Source organism: Apis mellifera, linkage group LG5 (assembly GCF_003254395.2).
Source record: "Apis mellifera strain DH4 linkage group LG5, Amel_HAv3.1, whole genome shotgun sequence".
Taxonomy (NCBI): Eukaryota; Metazoa; Arthropoda; class Insecta; order Hymenoptera; family Apidae; genus Apis; species Apis mellifera.
Window position 1 is genome coordinate 13,302,567 of NC_037642.1, and position 22,880 is coordinate 13,325,446.

Sequence of the window (22,880 nt, forward strand, 5' to 3'; positions counted from 1 at the left end):
TGATAATATATAATTGATGACGTGCAATTGATTGTCAATATAATTATATCAAATTATTCTATTGAACAATATTTAATTTAAATATAATATATAGAAAAAATTCACGTATAAGATAAGATGAAATTTATTTATTTAATATGATGATTTACTATCATCCAAAAATTATTTTCTAAAGAATGCCATATTCACTTTACAAAGTGTATTAAAAGAATGCATGATGAACATTAAATGGAATCGATCGACGAAAATCGTAGTCGAAGATGCGTGGGTTAATGCAAATTTGTCAGAGAGGGGAACTACTTTTTAATCGCGAACACCAATATTCCACAACTCACGGCACCTGTCGTACTATACGCAATGTAGTTTAACGTACCTAGTAGCGGACGATGGGATGCCGAGCAGTATTCCAATTGGTCAGTCAAAAGGGGCGCGCGGTTGCTAAGCAACGGCAACACCGCGCGCGTCACCGGCCGGCGTAGCCGGCACCAAACGTTCCTGCCACTGTGGCGGAAAATTGCGCAGAACAACGTCGACTCTCATCGGGTGTAAACGTGCTGCGGTCTTTAAATACGCGATATAAATTCACCGAAGCTTTATTTCTTTTTTTACTCTTGTCTCCTTTTTCATTGCCGAATATAAAATCGAGAGAATCCTTTGTGGTATTCTATTTAAAAATTGCGCGCTTCCTACAAAAAACGAACGAATATTTTATTGGAGCAATAGAGTTACATTTTTATTAAAGTAAAGGAAATAAAAAAGAAAAATGGCAGAAGACAAAAATGAAACCAGCCCAAGTGCCGAGGGTGAAAAGCCACCACAGGAAGCGGCGCCGTCGAAGCAAGAAAAAGAAGAGCCAAAAGAAAATAAAGAAGAAGAAAAGAAAGTCGAAGAGAATGGCGACGGTGATAAACCCAAGGAGAATGGCGAAGAGAAACCCACGCCAGAACCAAAGGATATGCGGGCTATAGTACTGAACGGTTTCGGCGGACTGAAAAGTGTCAAGGCTTTGAGGAAGCCTGAGCCCACCCTCTCCGAAGGAGAAGTTCTTATCCGAGTCAAAGCATGGTAAGTAACTTTGCAATTTATATATATTTTCGTATAATATCTATACATTTACTTACAATTCGAATACTTTAATAATTCGACCTGGATATAGGAGAAAGTAGAAAATAAATATAAATTAAATATAAAGAATTCGATTAAACAATATGAATGAATATTATAAATATTATTTTATGAATGCTATTAAACTTATACATTAAATTCTATTAAAATTTGAACGGATCAGATGAAAGGTAGAAGTTAATTAAGATTGATGTGACGTTAGCGAAATCAAGCGACATTTTGATAGCGTCTCTTATTCTGTTTGAATATAAAGCAGTTAAATGTCACTAACGTTAAAGTATGGGTAAAACAAAATAAAGTATGTTTCTTAAACATGTATAAATTTCGATTTTATATCAATGATTGATCACTTCGAATAGTTTTGAATTCTATTCGAAACGATGTTTCGATAGTTCGTTATTGGAATGAAGGTGAATCACTGAGAAGAAAACAAAATAGAAAATATGGTGTCCAGATTCCGATCCAAGCGAAGAGACCGTTACAATACCACTGCATCTTTGAAATTAAGGCGTGGTATCTCTGAGACGTTGATAATTAAAATTTTATTATTACGATATAGAGCATGAGTAATTTTTATAGATGTAAAAGAATTTTAATAAAAACATTTAATAGTTTTGGTATATGTACATCAAAATATTTGTTTAAATTAAAATTTTATTTATTTTACATATTCTTTTATATAAGATTAATTATATATATAGAATACTAATAATTTTTGGTAAAATTTATACTTTATTTGACTAATAAATTTTTATATTATTATTTCTGTAAATAAATAATAATAAGTTTCTGATCAATTTAAAAAAAAAAATAGAGTAATATAAAAAAAAATCATTGTTTAAAAATATAATTTATGATAAAGTTTTTTCTTTTTTCAATTTTTTTTATATAAAATTAATTTTTTAAAAATTCATCTTTTACAAATTCTTTTCAAAGATGCAATAGAATTTAAAGAAAATTATTATTAATTTTTATAAGAATATTATTACTTTAATTGAATATTTCAATATTTTTATAGGATTGCATATATGAAAAATTAATTTGCCATACTAACAAAAAAGCTTTTCTCAGCATTTCTCAGAATGTTATGCAGTCTGTACATTAAATAGCTAGATACATTTATAGAATACATACCTATGTATTTAATATTAGTATTATACTTTTGCAGATACGCAAAACGAAGTTTGATAAGCCATTTAATTGTATTCAACTTTGTTGAGTATATAATTTTGTTTCGGCAAAATTTATTCATGATGTTGTTATATTAAATATTTTTATATTATATGTATGAAAATTAACTTAACATTATTATGATATATATAAATCATATATATTAGTATATTGGAAGTTGTTGAACATTAATTTACATGAAAAAAAGATTATTAGATGGCAAAGTATATACATTTAATGCAATGCATATTAGAGAATGCTTTATTTCATGTATTATATGTATAACATATATTATTCATAATTCTAAATTAAAAATTTAGAATTTTGAGTTGCTGTAATATCAAATGACTTTTTCTATCAAATTTCACTTTTGTTTTTTCTTTTATATTTTTTAATGTTTTTTTTTTTTTAACTACTTGTTTGGAACTATATTACATTTATATAGGAACTATACATGCTTAATTCACAAACCAATATAAATCAATCTAAATGTCTTATTAATTCATATAAAAAATTTCTTCGTATTTTTATAAAATTTCCTATTTCTCTTTTTCTTTTTAATTATATGAAATATTGATTTTGTGTGCGGAAAACATTTTTAGAAAATTCGTGAAATACTTTTAATCACTTTTTTTTAAAGAATGTGATAGTGGCGTTGAAAGATATTGAGATGCAAAAAAAAGCATGCGTTTCATGAATCTCTACTTAAAGATAGCAATTTCTTCAAACCTTTTATTTAATATCAATATCATTATTCTTATATAAGAGTATTATCCTCATCGTTAAAATTAGTTTCTACAGAACAATTTGTAATTCAATATTTTTTTATTTGAAAGAAATTTGCTGAAACTATTTTATTATATTTAAAACTATTCGATTTTATTAGATACTTGGAATTTTTCTCGACATAAATAATAAGTGTATTATTAATAAAAATATTATAAAATTTCTGTATTTTGATATCAGGGATTTTGTTACGTAAAAAATTACTAAATATTTTAAATCGAAAAGGTTAAGTTTCTATATATATATATATATATATATATATCTCGACAGGTCTAGCCCAATGAGTGTTTTTTTGTCTCTTTTCGAAATGACCATAACACATAATATAATAGGGAAAAAGATGGTGAGTTAAAAAGAGATAGAGAACATAAGGGGAGAATCGGATTCGCTAAAGGCGTGCGGACCTTTTCACGCGTGAGTCACGTTTCATAAAAGCGATTGGGATTGATGAGAAAATAGCCCCCATAGAAAGATATCACGCTGCCAATGCTGGGTCGAATGAATTTGTCTGCACGACTATAGACGTTCGTTACACGCTGCTGCTGGCACCCCTGTATGTATGCGCGACGCGCTTCGAGAAGAGTGGTTTCGTTTGAAATCGTTGGGAGAAAGATCCGGGGTACTCTCTTTCTAGATAATTCGATTGCTTTTAGAAAACGATTGACGATAAATATGATCGAAAGAATCTTTGATTATTCGATTAAGATAATAGAATAGAACTTTGTTTTGGGATATTTTTTTCTTAAAAAATCTTCTCCTTTTTTTTTTGTATTTTCTAATAATATTAGAGCAGTAAGAATGAAATATAATCTAGAAAAAGTCATCGTTTTGTCTATCTAGGAATATTTTGTGTGTGCGCGCGCATATAATATGAAGATTTTGCAATATTAAGAAAATTTTCTTTTTAGTATTAATTTAAGTTTCTAATTAAAATAATAAAGAATTAATATGATGTTCTATTTAAAAAAAAGAGAAAAAATTTTTTAAGTATATCATAACATATTCTCTCAAAAATTGATTCAAATTATTAGTCTTTGTTAATCGTTTAAAAAATATTGATATCTGTATTTTATATAATTTTAAAAATTATACTCTTCAATTTATCTATGTATATATATAGATCATTAAAAAATTACTAATTACTCTAGATTGATTACTTGAAAGATATTTATATGTAAAATTTGTTTTATAATATTACAAAATATATATTTATATATGCATATTTTTTTTTAATTTTTAAAAACAAAATTCTGAAAATATATATTACGCAAAAGATTATAAATTTACTGATACGTATATTTACTCTGAATATCAAGTATATAATTAATTGATTATGAATGGAATACAAGAAATAAAAAAAGAAGTAAATTTGAAAGTAAATTAATTCTCCGATTTCTCATTTTATTTTATTTTATTTTATTTTATTCTTAAAGATTATTTTTTGTAATAAATCTGATTCATAAGTGGTTTATGAGATACGGGAAGAGTAAAAACTAGACAAGGGTACCCTTCTCGAATTTTTTTGGTTTATTTTTCTCTAATTCCTCTTTTTGTTTCTTTTTATCAATTTTAATAAATTCTTCCTTAATAAATTATAAGAATTTCTAAGATTTGAATTTTCAGAAATCGATAAAATAATAAAAGAAACTTTGATCGATCGTCTTCTTGATTACTACTTCAATTTTTTTTCTATTACACTTTTTTTAATTTCTCCAAGTTTCTCTCTATTTCATTAAAAAATGGATTGTATATCAATCGAACATATCGCATTCACTTTATTATGCTAACGAAAAACACTTTTGTAAATTAAATTGAAATATCGATAATATTAATTTTTTAAACTATATAGATTTTTAACATTTTTATTTTTATATTTTTGCTATCAATTTATTATTTTTTTTAATATTCTTTGATGATATTTAATATCTTTCATCAATTTAAAAATTATACTAAATAATAATTAGATAATAAGAATTAATTTTATTTGTATATATAAGCAAAGACCATTTTTAATATTACTTATAATATAATATACTTATAATATTCTTATTTTTTCTCTCAAGCATGTTCACACAATAAGAGAAAGAAAAGAAAATGAAAGAAACAATAAATCATATATGTATATGTGTATATACAAAAAGTATCTCAAAATATCTGTGCATTGTGCGCAAAACTATAAATAATAAATTAAAGCGAGGAGAACAAACTCGTATCGTATCGTATCGCATCGTATAAAACTTTTTCTCGCTTTCATCCATGTTATTTTCCGGTTGAAAACCTTTAACATGAAGAGGAGGTTCTACGTTTCACAAGGTGTGCAAGTGTGAAACATTGTCGGGCAGTGAATTAGTATAACGCGATAATTCATCCGCTTGCTTCTCTAAGATGCAATTTTCCACGGTGTGACCGTGCGTGCGCATACCGTGCTTCAACCAGGCTGTGTCACAAGTGAAGCGTATGATTCAGACAACGTGATCTCTGTGATTCTCGATCATGTTACGCGTGTACTTATGGAAACCAATCGTTTGTACCAATCATAATAAATATAATAGACAGTGATACCTTTTTGTCGATATTAATATCGTTTCTTATATTTTTTTTTCTTTTAAAGAGATTCTCATACAAGTGAAAGTATTCGAAAAAAGAGGTTAGGTTAAGCTTTACCAATTGAAACGACGATCTTTCTTATGGAGGTTTGTAATTGTGGGATCGAATTTGATGCAAATCTCTCTCTCTCTCTCTCTCTCTCTCTCTCTCTCTCTCTCTCTCTCTCTCTCTCTCTCTCTCTCTCTCTCTCTCTCTCTCTCTCTCTCTCTCTCTCTCTCTCTCTCTCTCTCTCTCTCTCTCTCTCTCTCTCTCCAAAAGAAAAAGTGATTTCGAGAATCTATTATCCCTATGGAACGAATCCAATAGCGATTCACAAAGCTCTTTCGCGACGAACTTTAAACAATAGATTTATATACTGGGAAACTACACGCTTTAATCCGCTTATTGTAATCCATTCGTGAGAGCGGGCAAGCGCGATTTTAAACTGATTTACTGGACGCATAGGTTAGAAATTGATTTCTTTCGCAGTTTATCGGAATCGGTGTTCAGTATGAGTTTTGATTATACGTTAAATTCATTATGATCATTATTCTAACGATTTAATCGTTTTGATTGATGAATGATGATTTTTTTTTCTATCATTTTTTATTTATATAGTTATATAAGAGAAAGAAAGATTCTGAATATAAATTTATCGATATACGGTAAGCGTGAAAATATGTAGCGAGATAGAGACTATCTTGGGCTTTTTCTTAAGAAATTTTTAGAAATTTTTTTTTTTTTCATTATACGATCGGGATTATTAAAATAAATTAGAAGATATATTTATAAAGAATTTTCACGGATTATCGTATGTGTACGATTAATTATAATGATACGAAATTATACGTCAGAATACACTTTTTGTGCGAATAAATGGCATTAAATATTTGTCGATCTAATATTTGAATACCGGTTGAGTAAACACACTACTCGACCTTCCCAATTCCGGGTTTTCGGGACGTATATCTCCATGATAAAATTTTTTCCTGTTATTTATTTTATAATTTGCATAAAAAATATGTAAGAAACATTGTTAATTGGAAAAACAATTTCTCCTTTCACCGTACTTACGTAATGTTATAAATTAAGTATAATAGAAGAAAAAGAGGAACTAGAAATACACGTCCAATGGTAAAAATACAATATGTGAAGTTTATATTATATAAAATGATAAAAAGTCGAACTGTCTGGAAAAATCTTGATTTACAAATGTTTAAATACTTGAAAATTAAAATTATCATTCTTTTTGAACTTGTAATTATTTTTCATTATCAAATTTATAAATATTATGAAAGAAGAAACAAACGATTAAAATATAAAATTTGAAATAATATTTGTACATGTAAATATCAATGTTTGATAACAAAATTCAGTAATGGTTTACTGAAGCATTTTAACAAAAATTAAGCTCTCTCTATAAAATTCTTTTATAAAATAATGAAAGAAGCTTAAATTCTCAAAAATTAATACAACAGAAAATATAATTCATTTAGATTATATATTCATTTATGATAAAACAATGCTAAAAAGTTACAACAATATATTTATCTTGTTAATACATTTACCTACTTAAGAATTCAATTTTGTTTAAAGTAAAATTCACATTGGATTACAATATTATCAAATATCCATTTTTTTTTTTTTTTTATGAAATTAGTACATATAACTTCATTAAATTTATGAAATCTATTTTGGACCGTACAACATTCGTGCAATGATCCATCCGATATATTTGTGCACCAAGTTTATCAAGCAACCTTTCAATGTGGTTAATGAAAGGCGCCATTATATCTGACTAGCCGAGTTCATCAAATTAACGAGGTCTTAATATCGGAGCTATGGGAAACTGAACGGATACCATTCAACATTCGATATACCGTAATCTCTTCTTTGTGCAAGCCTCATTTCCAACAGATTTTACCGACGATTTTTCTCCTCCGTGGAACACAGGCGTATCCTATAGATTTGATGCAAAAATAACTCCGTTCCAACATCTGTTCGTTACTTATTTCTTCCTTTGCGGTAAACTCGATCGATAACATTAAGGACGTGGTATTATATTATATAAAGTATAAAAATTTTAAAATTTTTCTTTCCACTTAATTTCTTTCGTTTGTTACATTTTAAAAGTTAAATTCAACTGTATCGTGTAAATACATTACTGTTAATATAATGACAATTTGAGGTGAATCACCTCAAACAAGCGTATATCGTGCACGTGTGGTGCACGCACCGATGGATCCATGGGATGTTCGTATTGATCGAACCACACCCGTATTTTCTACACCTCTTCCCATATACAATACGCGCGCGCGCGCGCGCGCATTCACACATAGCATGCATGCGCACAAAATTCGTGGAACACTATGAATATATCCTCCTCTTATGATAAAAATCGAGCTTTGAAAATCCTTCCGTGAGTTGAACATTGTTATTGAAGAAAAATTACGAATAAATAAAAATATTTAGTTGCTTTGATTTTTATCGTTGCGAAATATTTGTATAATTTTTTTTACTCCTTATATTAAAATTAATCCAAAAATAATTTTATTAATTTCTAAAAATTATAGTTTTTCTTTTTGATACGATAGTGGTGATGTACGATTGATAAAATAGTTGAATAATATTCGAGCTTCTTGGAGGTTAAGGAACACGATGGAAATGCGACTAATAAAATTGTTTGCGATTGAACGAGAAATGACCTTCTGTTGACATTCCGCTACACATATACATACATATACAAATATTGCCACTCGTGACTCATAAAAAACAATAACAGCTCGCATTTTGACCCGCAGCTGTTCTTGAGGTGCGTACTTATCGAGAAATGTGTTCGTGTGTTCGTGAAAATGTTCGTAAATATTTCATAATCGCTCGAAAAGTATCAGGTTTCACAACAAACTTACGAACCGTTTTCTGTATAAAAATTATTCGATAATATAATTCAGATATTTTAGACGGAATAATTTTTAATAATTTCGTTAATTTTAGATCGCATTGACTCGAATATTTTCCACGTTCATGATCGTAGAAAAGTAACTGTCCCGTGTAATTAGATGCAATGTAGCATGGTCGTGGATGATTTACGGCGATGGTATATGATCTCGGATTTTCGCTTTCACTTCTCTTCTCGCCCGTAATCTTCCATTGCCTGATGGACTCGTTTGTTGTTTAAGCCGAACGCATATCATTTCAATGTAATTTATTATATTTATGCTATCTTATTAGACGTCACCGCGTATATTTCCACATTGAATAGATATTTCTTAATAAATACTTATTAACATGTGTTATCGTATTAGCAATACAAATCTCTTTGTAATTAAATTATTGAAATAAAGTATTGAATTATTAACGTGCTATAGCGAATTAATGGAATTAAATTATTTTTCATTTCATCATTCCACATCGATTCTGATCAATTGGTCTATTCAAATTTTTTTTCCTTCCACTCTAATATTTGAAAATGACTGTCATTTACAACAGGTCTAATTAATCTTGGAACGATATGGAAACCGGAAATTCAAAGTAATCTTGAAAGATAAATATTGGTATTCGAAAGCTAAATATTATATTTGAAAGCTATATCGAGAAACGGAAGTAACTTATCGATTTACTGTATTGGAATTCACGTTTGTTTGTCAATCAACCACTCTAAGCAGTTGGACTACTTAGATTTCATTCTCAAAAAGATAATTATTACTTATGGGTTAATGAAATTGATATAATCTGATGATGATATTGTTGCTTCATATAATAAGAGATAATAAAGATTGAAAGTAATGAAATTGAATATATATAAAGTATATAAATACTTGCTAAAAAGACAAATTCAAGACAAAAAGAACAAAAAAGTATATATAAATATGTACATTCTATTTCATCCTCAGTTATGCTATATAGTAAAAATAACGTATCTAAATTTCTTTTCCAGAAGTGATCTGTGCAATGCATGATAAATAGTATACAAGTACTTGACAGTTGCTTTTATAAATAATGGAGAAGGAAACAGAGGGGAATAAAATTTTCGTTTCCTGTGTGTCCTTTAAAAGTGGAAACACATTTGGCGTTAGTTTGAAAGATCTATTTTTAGTATCCAAAGTGTGTCTGGAAGAAAATTAACTTTTTCCCCTCCTCTGGTCTGGCGCATTATGTATGCCAGCAGTGACACCATGTTGTGAAGTTTAATGTAAATGCTAGTAAGGCGTGCAAAGAAATAAAATAATCATACGTGAACATTTTAATTGTAAATAGAACTAATCTATTTGAAGAAATTGATAACATAGGAAGTATTGTGAAAATGAGAAAATTTCTCTTTCCAACAAATTCTAAGAATGTTACAAAGTGATTTTGGGAAAATTTTATAACAAACATTTTCAATATTTGTTTCTTTGAATATTTGTAGTATATGTAATAATCAAAGTGACTTATAAATCATTGATATATGGAATATACATGTATAATATATATACATATCTTCACTATTCTCATATGGATCAATTTGTCATTTATTTTTATCAAGGTTTCAATAATAAATTTCCCTCAGAAATGTGGTACAAGTTATCTCGAGTTTTAGCATTCGTAGAGGTCAATGCCTGACTCATAGAAAAAGGTAGGGAAACCACCCATTGTATGCATTTGGTTCAATCGTGACTCATATATGTGTGTAAATACATATATATATGTGTAACAAAGTCGATAAAAAGTAACAAAGAGTTTTTATATCAGCACTCTCGTTTGAAAACAATTGATAATGGCGAGGTCATCTGTCATATAAAATATAATAATTTTATATATTACTTGTTTATATATTTTTTTCTACGTTGTTTTCTCTGCCTCGTATTTTTCCATTTTTTTCCAATATGATGACCTTTGAGAAATTGTAATATCTCTTAGCTAATTGAGTTTATAAAAAATTTTCTTTTTTTTCATTTTCATTTGTGATAAAACTCTTGAAACTATATAATTAAACGTGACTTATAAATAGAAAATATATAAATTGTATATTCATATTGTTATTGTATATATTTCATATTAAAAATAATATAGAAGAATTTTCTAGGATTGATAATTCTGCAATATTTGTTATCAATCTCTTTTTCATTACATTTGTGATAAAACTCTTGAAACTATATAATTAAATATGATTTATAAATAGAATATACATAAATTGTATATTCATATTGTTATTGTATATATTTCATATTAAAAATAATATAGAAGAATTTTCTAGGATAATTCTGCAATATTTGTTATCAATCTCTTTTTCATTACATTTGTGATAAAACTCTTGAAGCTATATAATTAAATGTGACTTATAAATAGAAAATATATAAATTGTATATTCATATTGTTATTGTATATATTTTATATTAAAAATAATATAGAAGAATTTTCAAGGATTGATAATTCTGCAATATTTCTTTCTAGATATACATATACTAAGAGAATAGATATATACCATATGTATTATACTATACTGTACAGATACGTACTAGTCTAGTATATACGATCATCATTTTGTAGCAATTTAATCAATCAATACGTTTGTTAAGAATAGTATCTTGATTTGTGTTCAATGCAACACGAAAACAAGAGTCACAATTGTAAAGCGACTCGTAAACAAATTGTTAAACGTTCCCTACGTCATAAAGACGTTTGATATAACGTTTTACTTGGTTGAAGCTTGCCACAGCCAGTTTTCCAACTACTTATACGCTTCACTCTTGAAATACGATCCTTTGTACTAACAATTGTACTACTTATGCGATGCCGTGCAAATCCCATTAAGTCTGTCGCACGCCACGCGACTAGTAATATCTTATTCCAGATCAAATAGCATGTTATTGGAAATTTACCAAGTTAAAATTTCATTCTGCGGTTAAAACGTTAAATTTAATTCTATGAATTTTTTTTCTCCTTTTTTTTAATCGAAAACGATAAATTTCCACATAAAAATTATTGCGACAATGATAACATCTTTTTCTCTCCTGAAGATAAATGATAATCATTGGGAAGAAAATTAAACAAAGGAGAAAATGTATAAAATCGATTCAAGTACGATGTTTTTATTAGTCACGATGAAAATTGACATGCGATATCTACTTAATTTAAACTGTTAGATTAAGAATCGGCAAACGTTACGATTGAGCTGCACTTTGATCACAGGTTGAGTGATATATATTGTATTATACATATATATATATATATATATATATATATATATATATATATATATATATATATATATATATGTACGTCGAGTCATATAAGTTTGTGCGTGCAATTTCACTTGGAGGTATAATTTCGCAGGCGCCTCGATGTCTTCTCTGTCAATCGATCGAACGTTCGCAGGTACCTATCCGACTGCCATCTATCACGTAACAACACGTAATAGCAATTGAAGGATGTAACGGAGCAACACTGTTCTTCCTAACGATACTCTATCAAGTTTTTCTTTTGTGTTCTTGTACACACGATCGTCAATGTCACGCGGCTCATGTTAATGTATGAGAGCCTCGTCACCACATATTAATTCTTTTATTCTCTTCGTTGTACTCGCGTATTCTCTTTTTTCGTGTTCGATTCTTCACAGTATACATACTTCCTTCCTTTCGATCAGCGCGCTCTCTACTGTAAAGTTTTGCAGAAAGATAATATCGTTCAAATTAATCGCGCTAGGTTGTCGCTCGTTTTTAAAGAGTTTACACAATTAAAAGAGAATTTTTAATATTATTCAGAATTATTTAATTAAGTTACTTAATAATTATAAATATTTATGCTGTTGATATTCTTATATAATACTAAATTTTTGACATATTTAAATTATAAAAGCAACATTCTTTTTTTGTTCTTTTAATTTCGTTTTTATTTCTTTCTTTCTTTTTCCTTCAGCATTCTCTTCGATTCTTTTCGCTTTTTTGATCACTAAAAAGACCCAAGGTCTATCTCTCTCCCTATTTGCTAGCTGTCTTCTTTCATTCGTGCACATGGTGTGCGTGACCCTGGGGTGCGTTGTTGCATGTCGCCATCCACGATGGTCGCCGTTTCTCCTCCCGTACAATTGGTCGGTGCCCCAAGAATGGAGAAAATTATTCCCTCCAATTCCATGTAATTTAAAGGAATTAAGCGATCGCGAACCGTGCCCCACGTAGCCCCATAACTCGTACAACCTTTTCCCTTTATCCTTTGCTGGGAATTTGCTTTATTCTAACATATTCGAAATAAATTCTATTCAACAGTTCTTCGTGGTCAGCAATAATATTTCGTAACGTGTGAGAAATTAACAGGAGGAATTAAAAAAACCGATTTTTTTTAAAATTTAATTTATTATTTTTGAGGTTATGGTGAGGTGTATTTTATTAATTATAAAAATAAAAGTTCAACGAACACGAGTATCTTCAATTAAAAAATGTATATAAATGTATTTTTTCTTTTTTTTTTATTATCCAGAAACTAGATTTCGAATTTTTGCTAGTTTAATGTTCCCATTTGATTTTAGCGCTTCGTTTCAATTCCGGTATGCATTTTATGTTACGTTATGCCCCAAAAATTCCGTGCCATTATAAAACGAAAGAAGAATAACTAATCCTAATTACGAAATCCAGAGAAGAAATCATATTTCAAAATGTTACGACTCTCACAAAATTGTTTCACGAGTGTAACTTTCTAGTTCGCGGTTATTTTAAAATAAATGAGTATTTATTTAGTTTTTTTTTTTTTATATATCATTATCTCTTCTCTTTTGCTAACATATTACATATTAAATAATAATTATTCAATAATTAAAACTTCATAATTTTTTCTCTATAATATATTTTATTTTAAAAGCAACGTAACGATTTCTCGACAATTTGTTATCGACCTTGCGTGACATTTCTCGATTTAAGTGTAATGATTCATTGTACTGGTTATTCCCAGAAAATTATGTGACACATACGAATTATCGATAAAGTTTTATGATACATCTGAGAAAATGTTAACCACGTCTCTGAAATAATTTTACAAACGTTTCATATTTCGTGCAAAGAAATATAAAAAATTCTACGATCTTATTTTACTCGTAAAAATAAAAATTTATATTAATTATAATAATAATATTAATAAATAAACGAAAATTATATCGTTTGATATATATTTATTGTGATATTAATTATAAAATAAAAGCAAGAGATGAAAGGAACCAAATGCACTAGTTCGCATACTTCTCTATCCTTCTCTATCCTCTACGTGTATTTGTATTTGTAGAGAACTGAGTAATCCCCTACTGATAGGAGAGACAATTACATTATCCCATTTCCGTTCGAGACAACTGTACAGCAGACTTCCAGCCACTTCTCATCTCTTTCTTTCTTCTATATGCCTCCTCCAATCTCTTTCTCCGAGTTACTAAGTGCCATTTCTAATTTTGGCTTTTTGCGAGGCCAAGGACAGCTGCGTTTGTCAGGTCAGTCTACCTGAAAGTAGTAACCGCAAAGAATATTAATCTAAATAAAGAAAAAAAAACTTTCTTCATAATCGAATTTTCTAGTTGAATTATAATTTCGATAATCGTATCGTTTAAAAAATAAATTATAAAAGAATTTTTTTCCCGTATTAAAATATATATTTCGAAAGAAAGATTAATATTAAAGTGGAGCATATACTTGTAAAAATAAATAAATAAATAAACAAAAGTTTTAAGGGATCAGTTTTTTCCAATTCCCGAGTTCCAACAAATATTAGCGTCCCGAGATAAATGTGCGCGCGAATACATACGTACGAGATGGAACGTTCCGTATATGTGCACATCATTAGGTCCCGGCTACATGGGTATTGAAGCCACAAACGATACGGCGAACGTTATTTTTGTTATTATGAGATAGATAAAGTTGAGGCTGTGAAAAATTTACGCTTGCTCGTGCGAAGTAAATATATCTCTAACGTTTTCTCCTTTCTTTCTTTGTTCTAATGTTTTTTGATAAATTTACAAAACTAACTAAATTGTTTTGTCTACAATTTCAGTTTAAATAAACAACGCAATTTTTCAAACACTTGATCGAAGTTTGAATTTGCACTCGACTTCTATTTCGAAGAAAATTAACTTAAAAGACTGATTATTTCCTTTAGAAAGCGTACTTTCGTAAAGATCAAATAAATAAATAGATTTAGATCAGTTTCACGTTACACGAATTCAAGCTTCTTAAAGTTAAAGCCTGTTTGGCTTTTAATGTTATTAACGCAGCTTTGGTTGGTGAATTTAGAAAGGGCTGAAATAGAATATTTCGAATGTGTGTGTAGTTTTGATGCAACCGTTGTGCGTGCGTTTCGCCTTGTGCAAATACACGTGTGCAGTTAGATCGAGGTTTCTGCCAACCCTATGCGCTATACGGGCGACAAGCAAAAGGGTAGATCGAGGCGCCACAACGCCTAGACCGACGACGCCTGGCGTCGCACGCAACGCACGACTGGTGGTCTCTCTCTCGCGACAAACACGTCGGGAACCGTGAAACAACGTCGGTACACGCTTTATCAGAATCTTCTACGGCATCGACACTGCCTTCGTTCATATGGCTTCCTGGAAAAACGGCGCGAATACTACCCACGAATATTTTATCTACATCGATTTACCATTTTTCCACTGCTATTACGTGAGAAATGAACAGGCGTACGTGTTATATATGTACGTACTTGCGCGTATATACTTACTACGTATATAATAAATATAATGAACGCGAATTCGAATTTGATATTATATATAATTTTAAATTATTAAATTTATAAAATACAGTATTTTTCAATAATATAATCATTTTGAATTTAACATTTTTAAACCTCGTAAATTGCATTAGAAGTCATGTATATCAGATAACTTTCGTTCGTAATTAGCGTTATCACTACTAAATTAACCGAGTTAAAAATAATACCAGTTATCAAACCGCAAAAATTAACTGTTGCATTATAATTGTTTGCAATTTTATAAAACATACGAAACATAAGATTGTAATATAATGATAAGATTAGGTTAGGTTTCTTCCAAAATCGTCAAGATAAAAAAATTGTATTAAAAATAGATTTTATAAATTTAATCTGTTTTTTTTCTCCCACTACATCACATTTGTTATAACAATAGTATGTTGCATAGTATTAAAAAATAATAACACACGTAGCCAATCTATTATCGATTGTATTCACGGTTCGTGCACGTACAGATTGGTTTTAATTGCGATGATTTATTTCTCCGACAAAATTTCATTTTATAAATAAAGCAATGGAATATTTTTATCACATAATTGTCAAATTTGATTAACTTTTTGATTAATTTTTTTATTTCGTACGTGTCTCCTTTTTTTTCAATAATAATTTTCACATTTTTGCAGTGGACTAAATTTCCAAGATTTGATGGCGAGGCAGGGTGCTATTGATTCCCCACCAAAAACTCCTTTCATTATGGGATCCGAGTGCGCAGGTGATATCGAGCAAGTCGGCGAGGGCGTGGAGAACTTTAAAGTAAGTGAACCAAGTGAACTCCTTCCAAAAGTTTTTCTAACAATAATAGCTCAATATTTTCTGAGATAATTTTTAAAAACGTTTCCATCTGTTTCCTATTAAATTCTTTTTATAATTATACTTTTTACAACGTTATTAAACGTTGATGTATTAATAATTTCTCTCTCTCTCTCTCTCTCACACTTTTTTTCCTTTCCTTCTCTCATTTTTTCCCCCTTTCAAGTCATCATAAGGTACAAGAAAAAACCATCAAAGGAAAAGATCTCTAAACCGGCCGTCTCTCTCTCTCATCATCGAGCAAAAAAGAAGAAGAAGAAAAAAAAAGAAACGATTGTTCTACTCTTAGAGACAGAAAATATCCTGCGGCGTAACAGCATCTTCCAAAGGAAGATTCGTTCTCGAAATAGTGTATACACTCTTTCCGCGTTCAACCCGTCGTCCTTGAATTTTTCACCCATTAATTCTTCCGTAAGGGTGGAGTTCCACGATACTTTCTCGTGAATCGGTATACATCACAGGGAAACAGCTTCTTTTTTTTTTTCCCTCCTTCCTTCCCTCCTCTCTTCTCTTTTCTCCGTTTCTCATATCTTGGGGTGATCTATTTTTAGGACTGGCACAACTCCTCGAGGTCATGCGAGGGGGAATACCATGTTCAAGACTTTAGGGTGGTGTTTCAAATGCACGTGTAAATGACCGACGCCAGTATACTACATGGCGTGTATATAGCGTGTGCATATGGAGAGCGTTATGCGTGGAAATGAGAAACTTTTCGAGATGGAATATTTGAGCGTCTCTCCTAACCCAGACCTTTCCTTCCCCTCCGACTTGCTTCCTCGAGTTCTTGGCATTGTTGCATTTATATGCGGAGATATCTCTCTCTCTCTCTCTTTCTCTCGCGCGCATGCTCGCTCGCTCGCTCGCTCGCTCGCTCATTCATTTACTTACTCCTTTATAGGATAATCTGCTTCGTCGGTCAGTGGTTCTCATCTAATGGTTATCGATCGAGTTATTCGTAAGAGGTGGTCGATTTATAGAACCTTTTAAAGTCGAAAAAAATATATATATGTATATATATATATATATATATATACGAAAGAAGTAAATGAAAAGTAATAGAGTTGATGCATAGTAAACATTTAACATTTTTGGTTACTTATTTTCAGGTGGGCGATCGAGTGGTCGCGCTTCCTGATCACAAGGCGTGGGCAGAGCTTGTCGCTGTACCAGCCACGTCCGTTTTCGCGCTACCAGCCGGAATGAGCTACCTCGATGCAGCGGCGATCACGATGAACTATACTGTTGCTTACATTCTGTTGTTCGAACTGGCTAATTTAACGCCCGGAAAGAATCTGTTACTCCACAGCGCCGGCGGGGGTGTGGTAAGTATTCTTCCGATGTTGCGATAAAAAAAGAGGTCATAAATTATTCAAAGTGAAAAATATTATTTCGCCGTCGGTACGCTTTCCACCGTGAAGGAAGCAAGTAAAGGAAGGTGATAAAAAACGATGAGATATTGTTTGTTAATTAGCACGGTCAATTTTTATTTCTGCATCGTTTATTTGGTAATTTAAATACGAGAAAAAAATAAAACTTTAATCGAGTACAAGGATAGGATTCTCTCCGGTGGAAAATAAAATTTATCGATTAAAGGAAAAAGACACAAAGATATGTGTTTTATGCAACTTTTTTATTATAAGTTGCTGTCAATGTTAACGAGACATCTTTTTCCGATATTACTTTTATTGGGACGTGAATATAAAATCTTATAAAATACCATTCCTTTCCTTAAAGTAAAAATTCCAAAAATTCATCGGCCATCATTATTTTTCGAAAGAAAAAATCGCATCGGCAACAATAATTCAAGAAAAGGGACAAAAGAGGAGAGAAAGAGATCGCGAGAACGTGGTGCAAGGTTACTGCCCCTTTTGCGAAGTCGGCTCGAGTCACATCACAACGCTTTCTCTCTCAATGTCGTCGAAGGAGAAGGCGGGAGCCAGTCGACTACGTCGGGATCAATACGGCTCAACAGGTTACACTCGAAGCTAACTACATCGCCTCGCGACTCTCCCCCACTTCTCCGAGCCTCACCCTCCCCCCACTCCCTCTACCCGTCCCCACTCCCGCACCTCCATCCCACTCAGCCGCTGGTTTGTACACGTCGCGTAGCATCGTTGGAAGTTGAGACGACGAAATCTACGGGGGATGCTGCTACCGCCGCTGGTGCACGAAACGACGGGGGTATGAGGGTTGCTTGGCAACCCTTCGTTCTCTCATCGACCACCGTGACGGGCCGCGCCCGTCTGAGACCATACCACCACCACCATCATCGCTACCACCACCATCACCACTATTTTCCACTACCACTATAGTATCGCGTTAGCACGTGTTGTACATTGCTCTTAAGCCCCGTTCGCATTAACCAATAGTGTAGCGAGTTCGATTTTCGGTTGGTAGTTGTACAATTTGTTCGGATTGGATATTGGGAATTTTTCTCGAAGTATAAAGTTAATTACAATGAAAAAAAAAAATGAAATTATTATTAAAATTTAAACTTATACGCTTAGTAATTTATCTAAGCATATTATGAATTGAAAAAGGATCTAGATAATAGAAATCTTGTAGAAAATTGAAATGAATACTTGATTTGAAAAAATTTCGTTTCTTGATCACGTTGATCACTTTCAATTTTTCCTGTTCAATAAGAAAAGAATTATAAATTTTCTATTCAATTAAATTAATCTAGTTATAGTTTCAAAAAAAAAAAAAGAAAATATTAAGACATTTTTTAATTAGCCAAATTCATGAAATAAAATTTAAGTTATTAAAATTTAAACGGAAGTTATCATACGTATTTAAAAATATTGAGAACAAAATAAATAAATGAAATATGTTATTATAAATTATTAATAATGAAATATAATGAAAAATAAGAATCGTTTTCAATCGATTAGCAATGTGTTATGACGTACAATTTAGAGCGGCTTTTTAACATTCTAGCCCTCGTCCACGCTCTTCCTTTTTTTTTTTTTACTACTTTTTTCACTTCGATCTTTTTTCGTTTTCTTAAATTCTTGTTACTCTTCCCTTCAAGCTTGTCGCTCTGTCTTTATCCCTCTTCTTAGTTACTCAAGGCTCAGGGATTGGTCAACGTTATTGGGTATCGAATTCTCGACAACGGACAGAGTGGCGAGCCAGAGAGAAAAGAAAAGAGAGAGCTCTCTCGATTCTCGGAAATAATGAATGCTGCTTCTGTTGAGAAAAATCTCCAAGATCTCCGCTTCAATTTTTTTCTTTTCCCATCTTGTGTCCTGTTCTGGGCTGTTTTTTCGCGATCGTGCGATGAAAAGACTTCAGACCATGCTTTTTCCGTCTTTAGCCTGCATAATAGGATTACGAAGGTTTGGTGAACGTGATACGGACAGGCGAGTAACTAAAAATAATCTAACCATGATTCTTGGCGGTTTCTACAATTTGAAAGATAGAAATTGTTGTATACTTTATGCAAAGATATTCTTCTATAAAATAAAATTCATTTGAAGGTGTTATTAGAAGGTGGAAAGCGTCTTATTAAAACTTTTTAACAGATTGATTCGTACAAAAGATTTTGATCAACATTCTGTTTGAATTAAATAAGGTATTCGAAAGTATGTTCGAAAGTATCTTATCATCTAGTTTCTACGTATTTATTTTTAATATATTCTATTTATTAACGTACATCTAATCAATTAATTTTTTTTTTAGGGTCAGGCAGTCGTCCAATTGGCCAAAACTGTGAAGGATGTAACCATTTTTGGAGTGTGCAGCAAATCGAAGCACGAAGCATTGAAAGCAACTGGCACCATTGATCACATCTTGGAACGAGGCGCGGACTATAGCAACGAAGTCAGAAAGTGTGTAATTTGTGAATTTCACGAATTATATATTTTTATGTAATTCATATTGTTGCCAAATCTCCACAAGAATTCGTATGCATTCTCTAAAATTATATTGGGCTATATAACATGTCGCTAATATTTATTCCATTCTTCATCTTATTTCATTAATTCACACAAATGCAGTTTTTCTATGTATACATTGATATTGAAACAATAATATAAAATTCATATATCTCATTTCTCTTTTTTTCCACAGGATCTCACCAGAAGGTGTGGATATCGTCTTGGATTGCCTTTGTGGTGAAGAATGCAACAAAGGATATGCTTTGCTAAAACCTATGGGAAAATATATTCTTTATGGATCTAGTAATGTTGTCACTGGCGAAACTAAGAGCTTCTTCTCAGCAGCACGATCAGTACGTCAGCAAAATAATCTAACATTCTTTAATTTAACTTTTCCTCTTCAAATGATTATATATCTTTTTTCATTTTTGTATACAAGAAATAATGTTTTCTTATAATAAGCTGTAATAAGATAGATTTTATATTATTTTAAAAATTGTTGATTTAATTAAACTTAACATGGAAAATACAAATTAAAGAAATTAATTAATAACATTTTTTTTTGAATGTAAAAGTTTATTGTTAATATACTTAATTCATCATCGTCATGTCATTTTCAAAATATATTTCATATAAAGCATTTGTATACATGTATAATAAATATTGATATATTTATTGTATTATAGTGGTGGCAAGTGGACAAAGTATCTCCCATTAAACTGTTCGACGAGAATAAAACCTTGTCTGGGTTGAATTTGCGTCATTTGATGTATCAGCATGGAAGTCATGCATTTGTGAGACGAGCAGTGGAACGGGTATTCGCTTTATGGAACGAGGGTAAAATAAAGCCTGTGGTGGACTCGACATGGGCTTTGGAAGACGTCCCGGAGGCTATGCAGAAGATGCACGACCGTAAAAACATCGGTAAAATTGTATTGGATCCGAGTCTTGAGCCAAAACCGAAGCCAGCAACTCCTGCTAAAGGAAAGACGAAGGACAAGAAGGCAGCTAGCCAAGAAAGTCAAGAGAAAAAAGCTTCGAGCGTCGAATCTGAGGAAGGAGAGAAGAAGAAAGAACCAGAATTGACAAATGGAACTTCCGAAGACAAATCCGATAGCGGTAAATAAAAATAGAAAATTCTTTACAGCTTACATTGTTTCCGTTACGTGCTTTGTTATTACTTGATTGAATATTTCAATTATCTATTATATAAAATATTTCATGTATATCCTCCTAATTGACCGAATCTCTTTTTTTGCTTTTAGATTCAAAAGAAAAAGAATCGAGTTGAATTAACGGCGCTAATTAATTCTAATATACGTATATAATAAAAATACATATATATTAAAAAGAATGTAAAACCGTGAAGATCAAGAATTTTGCAGATAAGTAACTCTATTATTTCTCATTATACAGAGATCTACATTTATTGCGCTACACAACACTTGATTATTATGTACTAATGTCCGCAAATTATCGTGTAGATAACGAATTAATTTGGAAAAGGAAAACAAAAAAATTACATGAAACAGCAAGACATGAACAAAAGTTAAGAATTTCAAAATATTTAGCTCAATTTGACCAAAAAGAGAAGAAAAAGACTCATTTTTCTAAAATTCATTTGCATGCCTCTCTCCTTCCGTCTGTTTGCGCTGAAAGAATTCTTTGATGGAATTCACGAGTGAAAGGGTGGATGCGAGAAATATACGTAAAGATTCATGTGTGAAGATGTTCGTGTGCGAACCAGAAGGAAGTATAAAAGATAAAGAAAAAAAAAAAAAAGAAAAAAAAAACAACAACAACCAAATATAAAAAAACAATATCTTGACGTGGTCCACAGTAGTTTGCAGAATATAAAAATTATTATTTTTATTTTTTCACACTGACCAAACATACGATTCATTTTCATATATGATAGAGTAAATGGCAAAGATTCTTTGGACGATCTTTGAGTAGATTTTTGATTTCTTTTTTTATATTATATTTCGTACTTATAAAAAGTATCAAGAAAAACGATAAAAGTGAAAATAAATAGATAAAGATTGTCCAATGATTCTATACTGGCCAACAGATTGCTACTTTTATCTATTTGCATCGAGTACTATTACTGCTGCGATAAGTATATAGATAAGTGTATATATATACACATATGTATATGCAATGACATTTTACACGATATAATAGTACCATTTACTGTAATTTAATAGAATACGATGGCAGCGATAATCTCATCAGCTTTACAGAGAAGGAAAGAAAAAATTACATTAGATAGAATCCTGTATCTCAAAAGGCTGGGAAAAAAAAACAAATGACTGTGTTATTTTTTTATGTATGACTTTTTCTTATCAAAAATATTTTTTTCATTATTGATGATTATATATTTAGCTTAAATATTTTTAACAATAATCCAAACAACACAGTCAAAAAATAAGCCTATACATTCTATGTATCAGGATTCGCTGTATTATTTTAAATGATAATTTTTTTTTTAATACAACAGAAAGTACTGAATCACCTAACTGCCCAAACAAAAAAAAAAAAAAAAAAAGAAAAATATGAAAAATGGAAAAAGAAAAAAATAACGCTGATCATGATTATTGGTGAACAGTTTATGAAGATAAAAAGATTAATAACTTTTGCAACGATTCACCAACGATGTACTATTTTTTATAATAGTTTTATTTGAATTTTTAAATGATCTGAAATGTTGGAGTTATTTAAAAAAAAAAAAAAAAAGATGATATATCAATTGACTTTTCAAATATTGAAATTTTTTGTTTTAAC

General features: G+C 30.5%; 1 protein-coding gene and 1 long non-coding RNA gene across 3 annotated transcripts; one reads left to right on the plus strand and one right to left on the minus strand.

Annotated features, from left to right (window-relative positions):
* The first annotated feature begins 442 nt into the window (after positions 1–442).
* Positions 443–22,644, plus strand: LOC409207 (synaptic vesicle membrane protein VAT-1 homolog-like). 2 transcript variants are annotated; one of them, XM_006570187.2, is made up of 7 exons: positions 443–1,065; positions 16,029–16,158; positions 17,322–17,537; positions 19,900–20,048; positions 20,290–20,449; positions 20,783–21,215; positions 21,362–22,644. In XM_006570187.2, the coding sequence occupies exons 1-7, from the start codon at positions 764–766 to the stop codon at positions 21,385–21,387; spliced, it is 1,416 nt and encodes a 471-aa protein (XP_006570250.1). In that variant the 5' UTR covers positions 443–763; the 3' UTR covers positions 21,388–22,644. The 2 variants fall into 2 exon arrangements, with proteins under 2 accessions (XP_006570250.1, XP_026296784.1); XM_026440999.1 differs by lacking the exon at positions 443–1,065 and adding an exon at positions 15,204–15,331.
* LOC102653584 lies at positions 13,793–15,194 on the minus strand. The gene is made up of 2 exons (XR_003304742.1): positions 14,432–15,194; positions 13,793–14,126 (listed from the first exon to the last, which is right to left on the minus strand). It is a non-coding gene; the product is annotated as an uncharacterized LOC102653584 (long non-coding RNA).
* Positions 22,645–22,880: the final 236 nt, after the last annotated feature.

Bases quoted from the DNA above. Each gene is read 5' to 3' on its own strand.
- LOC409207 (XM_006570187.2), top strand. From the start codon at position 764: ATGGCAGAAGACAAAAATGAAACCAGCCCAAGTGCCGAGGGTGAAAAG. The intron at 1,066-16,028 runs GTAAGTAACTTT...ACATTTTTGCAG, and splicing joins CTTATCCGAGTCAAAGCATG to TGGACTAAATTTCCAAGATT. The intron at 21,216-21,361 runs GTAAATAAAAAT...TTTTGCTTTTAG, and splicing joins CGAAGACAAATCCGATAGCG to ATTCAAAAGAAAAAGAATCG.